The sequence below is a fragment of the Myiozetetes cayanensis genome, unplaced genomic scaffold (assembly GCF_022539395.1).
Source record: "Myiozetetes cayanensis isolate MyiCay16 unplaced genomic scaffold, myiCay2020 scf1, whole genome shotgun sequence".
NCBI classification, from domain to species: Eukaryota; Metazoa; Chordata; class Aves; order Passeriformes; family Tyrannidae; genus Myiozetetes; species Myiozetetes cayanensis.
Window position 1 is genome coordinate 12,060,794 of NW_026086604.1, and position 13,535 is coordinate 12,074,328.

General features: G+C 38.6%; 1 protein-coding gene across 10 annotated transcripts in view; it reads left to right on the plus strand.

Moving 5' to 3' along the window:
• Window positions 1-13,535, plus strand: part of ENPP2 (ectonucleotide pyrophosphatase/phosphodiesterase 2) — a 72,948-nt gene that overhangs the window by 29,473 nt on the left and 29,940 nt on the right. For all 10 annotated transcript variants that reach the window (XM_050321024.1, XM_050320788.1, XM_050321257.1 and 7 more), the window contains exons 7-11: window positions 15-94; window positions 1,276-1,395; window positions 9,540-9,595; window positions 11,783-11,848; window positions 12,636-12,708. In XM_050321024.1, the coding sequence (XP_050176981.1) occupies window positions 15-94; window positions 1,276-1,395; window positions 9,540-9,595; window positions 11,783-11,848; window positions 12,636-12,708 (395 nt within the window). The remainder of the gene's footprint in view (window positions 1-14; window positions 95-1,275; window positions 1,396-9,539; window positions 9,596-11,782; window positions 11,849-12,635; window positions 12,709-13,535) is intronic.

The following is a 13,535-nucleotide window of genomic DNA, read 5'->3' on the forward strand; positions in this document are numbered from 1 at the left end:
TATTGATTTTTCAGGATCTTGTGGAACACATTCTCCTTACATGCGACCTGTCTACCCTACAAAAACCTTCCCCAACTTGTACACCCTTGCTACTGTAAGTCCCTGGGAAGCATTTTTTTTTGATGACAAAATGTTTTACTGGAGTAGAAACGTGGGTTGTGGAAAGCAAGATTAAAAAAACAAAACAAAAAACCCTACTTCACTGTCCACCCTTTTTGGTCTTTAGTTAAGTATTTTCATCATTTTGAAGTGCTGAGATGGAATGTATCTCACCATTATACATCGTCACAGTGTTCCTATGCTTTCTTATGCCTGCTTTTGCAGTTATTTGTACTGCTGCGTAATTACAGGTCAAAGATTTCCTAGGGGGAAAAAAAACCACCCCTGAAATCCTACCCTGAATACAACCAGCAGTTGTTCCCTCGTTGGAGCAGCTGAAGTCAGTGGGGCTGACTTAGCAGTCAGCGTACAATTTACAGCTGCTGTGAGTGTGTCTGGGTGCTGTGTTGGCCCTGCAGTAAAATGAGCCATCACATACTCCTGTGGCAGGGCTGGCAGCCAGGCTGTCCCCACACCGTCAGGCACACACCCCTGGGTGACACTGACAGTGCTCCTAAAACTGGTCTAAGGGACTCTACCTGCAGCTCCAATTTTTTCCCCTTTTTTTTCGTGCAGCCACTGCACAAATCTTAAATGGATGAGAAAGGAGGTGATGGAGAAAGAGTTCCTTTCTTTTCCAAGAGAAAGGAAAAAGAGCAGAAACTTAAATTGCTTTTACTGCAGAGCAGTATATATAAACCATGGCTTTTGGTGGCCTGCCTCAGTTATTTTCTTGGAAATAGCTTATCTCACAGAGGCTCTCATGAAGATAAAACATTTTAAAATGGAAATACTAAGTTTTACTCTTGTAACTAGAGAATGAATTACTGTGTCCAGAAAGGGCATTCATGAAGAAGAACTGAAAGTACAAATCAATCTTCTTTTCATACATTTTGCCTGTTCCTTGATGGCCTCGAACTAACTTTTAACCAGTGTGAAAAACTTTAAAGTAGCAAGTAATAGGAGTTTTTAATGTTTTTTAACACAATTCAATCATCTACTGCTTTCATTACTATAGTCAGTTTTGAATGTGCTTATCTGAAAGTAAAACCCTTTTCTGGCGTGTAGTTACAAAGATACTTATTTTAAAATAATTTAGACGTATTTGCAGATAGCTATGAAGAACTGTATTTGTGTGTACTAGAGTTTTACTAATTAATCTACTTCTGCACAAAGGGACTCTATCCTGAATCACATGGGATTGTTGGCAATTCGATGTATGACCCAGTGTTCGATGCCAGCTTCAGTCTTCGAGGGCGAGAGAAATTCAATCACAGATGGTGGGGAGGTCAACCAGTAAGTTTCAGATTCCCTCCTCCTCCTTTCCTCCTCCCTCTCTTCCCCTCCCCCTGTTCTGTGGAACGTAGCCAATAATAATAATTAGAAAAATACATATGTGAACAATTTGTACCTAATCCCCACTCCCTCCAACCCCAGCTGGCCCTCTGTCTTTCAGTTTAATGTAATGTTTCGAGTTGGATTTTGCTTTTCAGAATAATAAATCCATTGACTATGGAAAGGTATTTGCATTGATAAGTATAAATTAAATGTGGCTAGGAAAAAACCCTCACTTGAGGCAGCAGTATAACACTATATTTTTGTTACTATGACATCATGTTTCCTTTTCATTATGGGTTTCTCAGGGTTTTGTCCTAGTAATGTTCTTGAGCAGTTTTAGTATAAATGTTCTGTCAGCATAGCATGGCAAAATTTTATAGTTGTTATTTGTTAAGTCCACAAGCGATCACTGTTACATGACTTACTGCAGAGGCTGTGGAAGCCTGGGAATAAGTTTCTGCCTCCAGCACAGCAGCAGAGGCTGAACTAGGTTTCCTCTCTTAATTTGGTGTTGGACTTGGCTTCTTTAGCTCTGAATCCTTATTCTGGGCAAAGAAATAGACTCCTTCAAAGTACTCTGTGTTACTACAGCTAAGACAGTCCCCTCGTTTCTGCTGCACTTTGCCCTGTTACTGCGTGCTGTGGTGTGCTCAACAAAAGTGGGTTTAACTTAAGTAGTAAGTTTTAAGTCCAAGCAACCAAGATGCATGCACATTTCATTGCACTGATTGCTTAGGGAACTATAGTTAAAATGCTCTCTGACCAATTAATCTCACAAAAGAGTGGAATGATAGAGGTGAGAAAATTGGAAGGCATTTGGGAACACCATAATCTGTCATTTCTGTTTGCTAAATTGATCAGTATCATCCCCCAAATCTCTAAAAACAGAAATATCCCAAGAAACTAAAGGAAGTTGCTCAGATTTTAGGCTTAGCAAGTGTGTATGTTAGTTGTCTGCACGTGGTTTTGGTCTGCAACAAATGTGAGACCTGAATATTTAGAGCTGCAGGCAGCTGTGTGACAGGCAGATGTCTGGCCATAGCTGAGCCAACATGAGGTATTTGTGCTCTTGTAAAATCTGTCAGTGAGCACAGTCACTCCCTTGCCTGTCTAAGACCTGGATTTGGCGTGGGTTGTGTGGAGAGGAGAGGGTGAGTCAAGCTCATAGACAATCCTATGATTCCACTGCTGTGTGACAACTTGTTAGGCAGCTGTAATTTAATTATGCACTTTTAATTTTTCATCTTACCTTGATCATTTTTAGGTAGGAGTTAGTGAAGAAGTAACTGTTGGGGCTTGTACAAATGTCTCTTTTTAAACTATGATATTTTAAAAGTACAATATAAGTATACAAGTACTTCATCACCTGCTGTGTTGTGTGGGGAACATTAATTCCCACACCCAGCTGTTAGCAACACCTATGCTATTCCAGAGAAAAAAAGATTTTCTGGATTGTAAACAAGGATCATGAAAAATATCATCTGAGAAGAGTTCAAGAAAATTACACAACAATGTAATTGACTGTTTGCTGGATGAAGTCCTCAGAGAATGAGGGGAGTGTTGCATACCCAAGTAGAGATGATAAAATAAACCAGCTGATCTGAAGAATTTTTCAAAAGAAAAACCACACAAATAATGTGATAAACTGGAAATGTTTTTTGAAAATTGGAAGCAAATGCATAGCGATAGGGCTATAATTCAAACCCTGTACACTTAATATGAGGGGAACCCAGAAGTCTGGCAAACCTGATAGGTAGAGCATAATAGCCGGGTAAGGAGGTGGTAGATCTCTTGCAGAAATATGATACAAATGATACTCTCTCTGCATGTGGAAGAATTGCACATATGATTGCAGATTTTTATAAGAGAAGAAGTTATCTCTCCCTATACGAGGATTAGATAAAGGTAGTTTCTAACTCCTTTTTATAATTTTCTTTAAATAAATATGACATTATTATAGAGTGTCGAAAGTAGTTGGGTATTGAAAGTCAAGACATTACAATTAAGGGGGTAGGAAAGGAAATCTGGTTTGCATACCACAGGTCTTTTCTGTCATATCACATTTTCAGCTGGTTCTTTTCACATCTTGGGTCTCAAACTGCAGTACTAAAAAACTGCAGAGTGGTATGTGGTTTGCACAGGATTAAGAATTATTATTTTTCTGTCCAAGAAAGCAAGAAAGTGTCAGAGACCCCCAGCCTTGTATTATGGTTAAAATTGCCTAGAATAGAATGTCATTTAACATTGATAATTTCTGAAATATTTTCTTGCTCCTGAAGCCATCGTATATGGCTTTATTAAAACGTGGAGGGTGTGGTCATCTTTCTTTCACTGTTCTAATACTCAGTCTTTTGCTGGGAAACATCCAGATTACCATGGACATCAGTGTGATTTGGCAGATGAGTATCCAAATGGTTTTACTCCAAGAATTATGAGAAATTGAAATTAACAGCATTAGGAAAAGGAGAAAGTAGTTTGGAAGTGTTTCAGGGTGCTGTAGCTGGTTGTGGGACTTCCTGAAATCCAGTCTTCAACCTTGGTTTATTATATAAGCTTAAAACCACCATGTTTTCAAAACAAAAGTGTTTCATAGGAAACTACTGCAAAACTACTCCTCATATTGCCACAGCATCTCACAGAAATGGTGAGCATCAGGGCCCACGGGGAAAACTAATTTTAATGCTCATTTTTCATGACACTGACTTTCTGTTTTCATCCCAAGTAACTTTAAGCACTAAAATTAGGCCCCAGCTGCCTTTGGCTTCTGTTAAGCAGTAGTTTTCCATGTCTCGTTTTGATGTAGTAATTTTAAGCTTGCACTGCAGACAATACACTGCTTCTTTTAGTGATCTCTCATGATCCTTAGAGATAACCCAAGGACAGCAGATGAAAGGTGTAAAACTTCTGGTCTGTGGTAAGCGGGGAGAGAGGCTCCTGCAGAAGGTAGCCCAGGTCAGATCCGAGTTTGGGTCCAAAAGATGTCTCTCTCTTTGGAAATATCATAATTATAAAAGTACTGACGGCTGTTTAGGGTGGCTTGTATGTAGCTTTATTTCCACTATTAACCTTTTACAAAGACTACAACCCTCAAAAAGGGCCCAGCCTGAGATGATGAGATAATCCTTAAACAGGGCCATGACATTCCTTATGTAAGTGACAGCAGGCTGTGAAGGCATCTTTAAAGTCTGCAAAGGTATGCCTGCAAACACTAGCCATCATCACCATGTATCTTAACTTGATATTCCTGATTTAATCCAAATCTATGTATCAGTATTTAAAATAAAACCATTATTGGAATTTTTTTGATTTTACCTGTCTAACTATTACAGAAAGAGCTTCAAAAAGCTGTCATCTGTCTTTCCATCCTGAACACATTTTGCAATCAATTGGTTGATTGGTGGGGAAAGCAAAAGGAGAGATGTCTATAATTCTGTTGTATTTCTTTTTATACAGCTTGAGCCACGAACAATAGACAGGGCTCTTTGAGTCTGTCTATTTATTTAATAGGCTTCTTGTATGAAAATCTTCTGTCTGAGCAAGAAGGCAATGCTTAGTTGCCAAGTGTGTGAGAACCTTTATGTCCTGCTAAAGAGTAAGAAGTGTGCAAGGGGCTGCTCCACGTTTTACTTTGTTGGCAGAACAGATTTCAGTGGTGCAGGAGTGGTATTAATTTTGCATTCTTGCACCAGTCTTGTACATGTTTCTTTACTGGGAAACACTGTGATTTCCCCTTTCCCACCTTTGTCTGGATGTGGAAAGGATTTTCCATTCTTGTGTTACCGACTCTCCACTGCAGGGAGTGCATGCACTTCCCGTGCTCCTTACAGGAATCTCCTTCCCTGCTTGGCAAATGGGAGCATGTTTGCAAGACCTGGCCCAAGGGCTGGACTTCAGAGCCATCCCTTCCATCAGCCCTGACCCGAGATGTGGTCCTTTCACAGTGTGACAAATACAGGGCAACCTCTGCAAAGTGATGGGCTTTTGTTTATTCATGGAAGATTAAAACCAGGAAAGTGTCCCACTTTCTGTGCAGCTTTTAAAAAGAAAATTCTGCAGCTGCCTTGAATAACTTCTTTTGAAATATCTGTGTGCAAATGTGTCTAGCACTTAGAGGAAGGGAGAACTTTGGACTTTCATGTTCCATATGGCATTGACACCTAAACTATTGCTTAGCCTTGTATACTTTCATCCATAAATAAAGGAGGAGAATTGTAGTCATTCAACACAGAGGATATAAAAATAAAAGCTTACACGATCTGTTTAATTTATATTTATGAAAGCATGCATATTATTTCTTTTTGCCAGTGTACAAGGTTGAATGCTGGAAAAACTAGGTATTATTAATTTCCCGTGGCGTGGCATTGCATGAAGACAAACTGGTCGATCTCTGATTATTATTTTTTAAATATTTATTCCTCTCCTCTCTGCTTAAGTAAATTAATTCAGAAATATGACCTTTATACCGCTTGCAATACTTGTCTCATATGCAAGCCATGAGTGGACATCTGACATTGTTAAACATCTGACTATAAAATTCTAACATATTAGCAGTTAAACACAATGTATTTACATATGGTAAACAACATAAGCTCACAAATGGTACTGACCTTGCATCACCTAACACAAGCAAACATTATAAGTGACTTGAACAGATATAACTAGCCATAGAGTGCATATAACACATTGCATTTACATACTGCGTGCTGGAACATCTAGAATGAATTAACTTTAGGTCTGTGACTCAAAGCAATACAGAGGAAATGGAATAATAATCCTTATTTGCTTCTTAATTTCAATTGTTTTGAATGGATAAGGTTGAGAGGGCATCTGCTAATTTTTTTTTCTATCCTACCCTTTCCTATAACTTGTAGTCTGCCTTGAAAGACAGGGAGAGACATTCACTGGTGGTTAGGCAGCAGTAAGCTTTTGCTGCTAACTCTTCTCTGGAATTACTACCCTGTGGCTGAGGGTGCTTGTATGCTCCTATAGGCTGATCCAGTCTGTTGTCTAATTTTACCTATCTACTAAAGCATCTGGACAACCAAGGGCACTTCTGGTAGAGATAGCTACCATTAGATTCATCAGCACTAATTGTCACAACTCTAAAACCCTGGATATTTGATTTAAATCTCGTTCAATGCAAATAGAAATTCTTCCACCTGGTGACTGCTGCTTCTTTTCATGCTTAAAGATGCCTCTACAAATGTATTGTTATGAGTAGCAGCTTTAGATATGATGGTGAATAATGTTGAATTTTCTTAGTTTGGGTTTAACCAAACCAAAGGCTTCCCCCCTCCTCTACCTTAAAAAACAGAGGAGGGCAGAGGTCCAGTAGTGTTTTGTTTTAAGCCTGAGCTGAATCAGGCTCTGCCTGGCAAAGTCAGGATGGAGTCATTCAGATGTTGTGGACAGATATGGGCCTTTTGATTTGCTGATTTTTGACTTAACAGGTCCTTGTCTTAGCTACTGAGCTTATTTCAAGTGCAGCAGACACATGTACTCATCCAAACAGTTAATGCCAATGTAAATGGCTGCATTCCTGAGGTGAAATACCTGGGAGCAGGGCAGGTGCAGATTTTCCCTCTCTGAAACCAGTCTGGGTGCTTTTAGACTGCCCTTAGTGCTCTTAGGAGTGCATTGCTCCTGGTTCAGGAAGCATGAATGCTGTTTTCATGTGACGTTCATGGAGCAGACTCTATGCTCAACATGAATAAAAAATAGCTACCACTTTCTCACGGGTGTGGTGGTTCCCTTGGCAATTATTCATTAGAAAACCAAAGCAGAGTTAGCAGATGGTGAAACCCAAATACTGAATTCCCTGGACTTAGTTTGTTGGTACCTTCCCAACGATATCTGCAAAATTATTTAAACTTTACAGGAACACAAATGCTTTCAAAGAAAAATAAATCTGCTCCAGCTCTGTAGGGACAATGGTTTTCCAAGCAGAGCAAGACCAAAGAGCATAACAGCAGTGGAGCTGACACACCTCGTGCTGAATTTGTATTTGACCTCCTTTCTCTATCGTGACTGGGTTCTCCTCTAGGAATAAATCTGCAATGCAAAGAAAAATTTAATTACCTTAAGAGTGGGTCCTTTTTCACCTGGGAATATCAGGAAACAGAGATGAATATGTAACAAATAACTGCCTTAGTTAGACACAAGGGTCAGGCTGAAGCTGTATACCCTGTGCTGATTTATATGGCACAAACATCCTTGTATTGCAATTGCACCTCTGGCTGTGGTGTGTGGACATGGTCACTGGATTGTAGGCACATGTCCTCATCTCTCCTGTTCGCTTGCATCCTTTTGTCCCATCCTTTTAGGGCTAGTATCCTGTGAGCTTTTGAAAACAATATCCCTGTTACTCAGCCACAAACCCCAAATTCCTGTGTAAATTCAAAGCCATTTCCCTCCCTTTTTTTGGCAGTTACTTTGCAGGCACATCATCTTTTTATCCTTGTCACCATGCAAACCATAATGCTGGTGGAAGGCTTGGGCTGTAGGGGATAGGGGAGATGTTTGGGAAACTCAATATTTGGTGGCAGCTCGAATGAACATTAATATGAACCCAGCCTGAAATCAGACTCTTCAGGAGAAGCACCTGAAAACAGAGAAGAGTGGGCTGCAAATCTGTGGCCATTCTGCCCCTGCTGCATTTATTTAAGAAAATATCTTTTCTATAGAGCTACTCTGGATGTGTTATTCATCCCTGGAAAAGAGGATTCATTACTAAAAAGTTAGAATAAAATGAAAACAAATGACCTTTTATAGCTGGGATTTTAATTTAAGTGGACTGGGTTTAGTAAGATTTGGTGGAGGAGATGAGATGTAATGGATGGGTCCAGGGCCCTGGAAAGGCAAACACAACCAATTTTCTCATAAATAACATTACAATATCCAAATTTAATTGCTGTTGGCTATAGCCTCACTGTGCAAATGATCTTTCATCAGACTGAGCCGAATTTATTTCAATTAAGACTGATGTGTGAATAATTCAGGCATGTCACGAATAATGCGTCCCCAGATAACAGTTTACAAGTGCCTGTTTAAACAAGGTAGAGTGACTTAGAGGGCAGTTTCAAAGAGTGGATTTAAAGTAAACTAAAGACTTTGCAATTATTAAGTAAGGGAACTACATTTTATCTTAACTCCTCACGAAGCAGATACATTGCAGTATGCATGAATAATGGAAAGAAATAATATAGCTTCATACACACTGCTGGCCTTTAAGCCATTGTCACTTTAGAAATGAGTTTTGAGATAACTTGGATAGTTCCTTGCAAGACAGATTTAGTTCTGTAGGGCTACAAACTCATATTGTTTGCTTTCCTTGATTGTGGACCGTTCTGATGCTTGGACATTCTCATTCCCCTCCCTTGTGCAGAGTCATAGGATAGAAAGAGGGTGAAGGGAGGCAGTAATTGTGGAACTTTCTGCTACAAACTGATTTATAGCCAGAAAAATTTATGGGAATTGAAGGATTGAAAAAAGGGTTAAAAAAATTCATGGAGATTTTTTTCTGTAATTTCCATCAATCACCATGTTGTGTGAGTAAAAAATTCTTAAACTTCTATGGAGGAAGGTGTTCCTCCCTGCTTTCTTAACACTTGCTGACTTGTCTGCTCCCTCTTTTGTGTGCTCTTTTCTAACACATTTTCTGTTGATGGCTACTGATGTAGAATATGGGGGAAGAGGGACCTTTATGCAGACACCGATTAGTGTTTAAGGTATGTCCCTTTCTAACTGAGTATCCTCCAAAACCTGAGCAGCTGAACAGTAAAAGGATCAGGTTAGCAATGGCTGGGTTTTGAAAATTAAATTATATACTCAAGGAATTCCTTGTCGTGAATCTCAATACTTTTAATTAAAAACAACATAAAGATTTAGGGGTAAAAGTCTACAGCACAGCAGCTGACCCACTGCAGCAGAGTTTGCACAGTCCAGTCAATCCATATTTTCAAATTAGGACTGCAGGCTGAAAACTGCAATTTCCACTTTTAGGCTCAGGGTAGAAGAATGTGTCTTGAAAACATTTTCTTTTGATTTCAGAGAGTCATTAAAGATCTGAGTGCACTCTAATCCTCTTATATTTTCCTCATTAGATTTGGATTACTGCAGCCAAGCAAGGGGTGAAAGCTGGCACGTTCTTCTGGTCTATGTAAGTACCTCTGTTTTCTGTAGATTTTTAACTAATAACTCAGAATTAATTTGATGTGTTAATGAAGTTCTTTTCCTTTCTCTAAGCATTTGGTAGCTTAGAGACTGCATCCGTAATCCTCCATTGTTTCGTTTGTGCTATGTTTCTGATGATTAAAGCTGATGCTACAGTTTGCTGCTTTAGATTCATGCACTGATCTTTAGCAGTTAACTAAAGAAAAAATGTGTGACTTTGTGAAAAATTACTGTTTTTCATGTCACAGTGGGTTTTTTTGCTCCTTAGTATTGCTACCAATGTTTCTGGAGTCCTCTGAGAGTGGAAAACTCTTACTGTCCTCTTTGTTAACTGACATCACCATCCTATTTGACTCAAAGGTCTGACTTACTCTTTTTACAATACAGTCTGACCTTTGAGTAAGATATCCAATTTCCCTTTCCTAAAAGATAGCTCTGAGGGTCTTTGTTGTTTGTTCTTTTGTTTAATGATTCCAATCTATTTTTCTTCATCCCAACTAAAGCCACAACCAAAAGTGAATGCATTTTGATAATCTTTGAGTTCTGAGAAATACGTATGGATCAGTCTCCCTATTATATTTTAGTGTCAGGATTGCAGGAGCAAAGGTTTAGACTGCATGATTGAAACAATAAGTGGATTTGCCTATTTTTTTTGTGATTCCATTAGGCATAATACTCTTTACTGCTCTAAATATCGTATATTATATGGAGGGAATATAAAACATACCACAAGCCAGTGATAAGTTTAGGCTTTCAAGATGGTTATCTGACAGTCTGCTGCTCTGCAAACCAAAGAAATTAATGTGATTCCTAAGCTCTACAGCAACACAGTCTCCATAAACACCCTGGCCAATGCATGCTTGGGGATACAGAATCTTACAGAAGGTAAACAAGGATATGCCATATGAATGGCAATAGCCAGGGAGTGAAACAGCCGCTCCATGTGTGAAAGAAATAGATATGCCTTAAATATATATGCCTATGTATGATTTCATTTGGGACACGGAATGTTTTTGGGGAGAATTTTCAGGCAAACTCTTTTAGGAAAACAGAAATGTTAAAAATATTTTTGTCAGAAATGAGTTAATTGCAATGATGGATTTTTTTTCATATTGCACAATTAGTAAAAATACAAAAATTGGGCAGTACCCAAAATTATGATTCCACTTTAAAATGTTGCCTTATTTACAAATTTTAACATAAATTCTCATTTTTATGGTTGTTTTTACAACTCAAAGTTCTCCACATTGTTGGCGACTGAGGCCACTGTTATTTTACAAGGCATTAAAAATTAATATATTTCCAAATTGCTGTTGACATCTCTATTTCTCTGTCAGGTGTTTCCAAAGAATGCTGAATTCAATTCAGCATGGTGGCTCTGATGGTTGTCTTTGATTCCTGTCTTGGGATTCTGTTACTGATCTAATGGAATCTGGACTGACCATGCTATTGCATTAAAATAACTGTGGTCACTGACCTGCAGACTTTTCCTAAGATGACCAAGATATTTGGAATTTTAACAGCTGTTTCTAAGGTTAGTCATTTTCATAGCATGAACTTGACCTCAGTAGCCAAGTGAGGACGGCTGTCACTACACAAACAGGAACCAGGATGAGTTTGTTCTGCAGAGTGAGAAGCTGTCACAGTTGTGCAAATCACTGTGCTGATGGCCTGATGTTTCAGATTACTCTGCTCTGATTTACACCAGCCTAACTCTCAGTTTGGTTACTCTTAAGTCTGTGAGAACTTTTCCAGTGCAAGACTACCAGAGCAGGATGGTCATTTAAACCTGTACTGATGTGAGTAATGTAATGGTTTTTACTCATGTCAGCTTTCCAGTGGCTGCACGATTGTGCACAATAAAAGTTCATCTGGGTTAAAGCTACCAGAATGGGTCTTTGTTCACTCTTATTTAGAAGAGCTACATTTACTGCCTTGAGTTCTGACTGCAGTTACAAACTTCTGTTCATCTTTCTTTTGGAGTATGTCCACATTCAGGAGATCGGATTTGATTCTGTTTGCAGATTAAGAAAGCAACAAAGAAGATACATCATGCTAAAAGCAAATTATGCTATTATTTATTTTATTTGTTAGAATCAGATCATAATAAAGTTTTGTTGATGCTTCTTGTATCCTGTGATAACAAGGTATATTTCTATATTTTGTGGTCTAGTGTCATCCCCCATGAGCGCAGAATATTAACAATACTGCAGTGGCTAACTCTTCCAGACAGTGAAAGGTAATTCACTTATTGTCATCTGCTGTTTGATAAATGCTAGTTTGTCTTCTCCTTAAAAGTAGTTGTCAGAACAAGGGGAAATTTAATTCCAAAATTATTTTTGTCTGTTACAGGCTATCACTGATTTAAGGATTTGTTTGAGTTTTGTGTTTAGTGGAAGATTTTGGGTATTTGGTGGGGGTTTTTGTTTTTTTTTTGGTGGATGTTTTGTCGTTGTCATTTTGTTTTCCAATATTAGCTCTTCACCATCAGAGTTTTATTCTTCCAAATAAATGTATGGTATGAATTTATTTCTTATCAAGAAGCATGTAGTTGGATTAGCTTGGATTGTTCTTATCCTACTGAGCCTAATATTGTATAACAACCTTTCAGACAATGGCATTTGCAGAACTGGACACTGAGCACTAGGAAAATGTTAAGATTTTAATTATGAGTGGGGTTTAATGCACAGCTTCCCACATGCTGCTGATTGCAAAGCTCAGGTGAGCTGCTGTTGCGATTTCTCCTACAAGACTTAATATGAGTGTGTGTCCTCAGATGGTACCCCATGTGCCTCCCTGTGTGTGTTCTTGGATTTAATAAAGCTGCAAAGCAAGTAATTGCTTAATTATACCATGGAAACAAAGGACTGCTAAATCATTCTGTGATTCTATGACTGAGAAATAGTTCTTTTTCCATAAAGATAAGTCTCTTTGGAAAATTGGCTTGATTTGACTTGACCTAATAGGCCCATGTTTTTGTGCTGTCAGAGGAAAGCTAACCTGAACAAGACCTTTCTTTCTTTCAGGCCTTATGTTTATGCTTTCTACTCTGAGCAACCAGATGCTGCTGGCCACAGATATGGTCCTTTCAATTCAGAGGTTAGTACAGATTTTTTTTTTTTTCTGCAGAAAAACAGGTCTCTCAAATACTTGGTTTTCGAATAATTGATGCTGCTCAGGAGTTGCATTTTTAGCAACTTTTTCCCCACCTGTTTCTGCAGCGTGAATCCCTTCTGCCAGAGAAAACAAAGTTATTGTTTAAAGGATTTATCATGTGAGATTCACTTCTGGGAGAAGGAACTGCCCATGTGTGATACGATTATGCAAAAGGAAAGATTTGGCAAAGGCCAAATGTTTGTGTGCGACAGCGTAATTTAACTTTTCTCTAACAATTTGTCCTTCTTATAAGCAATTAAAATATAATGCAGAAAATATTGAGGAAAAATGCAGAGCAGAAAAAACCTTTCTTTAAGCTGATAGCCCACAGTAGATAGAGTAATAATTCCAGTCTGTTGGGAATTGTAAAAAGCTGCTAGTTCCAGTTTCATATAGGCCCTACAGGGGTTCAGAAAGCTTTGCCAATACTGTTCCCTCAGGACCATACTGTTGAGTTTGGAAAACGTTTTGAAGCATCATAAGACATTTTAATGAAAAATTATGTGCAACAAGCTGCAATAGTTTAACTCTTTGTTTGACTTCAGATAGCTGGCTGGGACTGATGGGTATTGTTTCCCTGCCAACACTGTCCAACTGACAAGAACTTAAAAATTATGCACTTGTCTGGGATTTGTGAGGAGGGAAAGTAAATTCTGTACCCAAATATCCTACTTTGTGTGACTGGGATCTGGCATTTCCAATTATCTCTGACATCTGGCAAAGGTCCCCTAGTTTCAGTGCTAACATATGTCTGCAGATTCCCATCACAA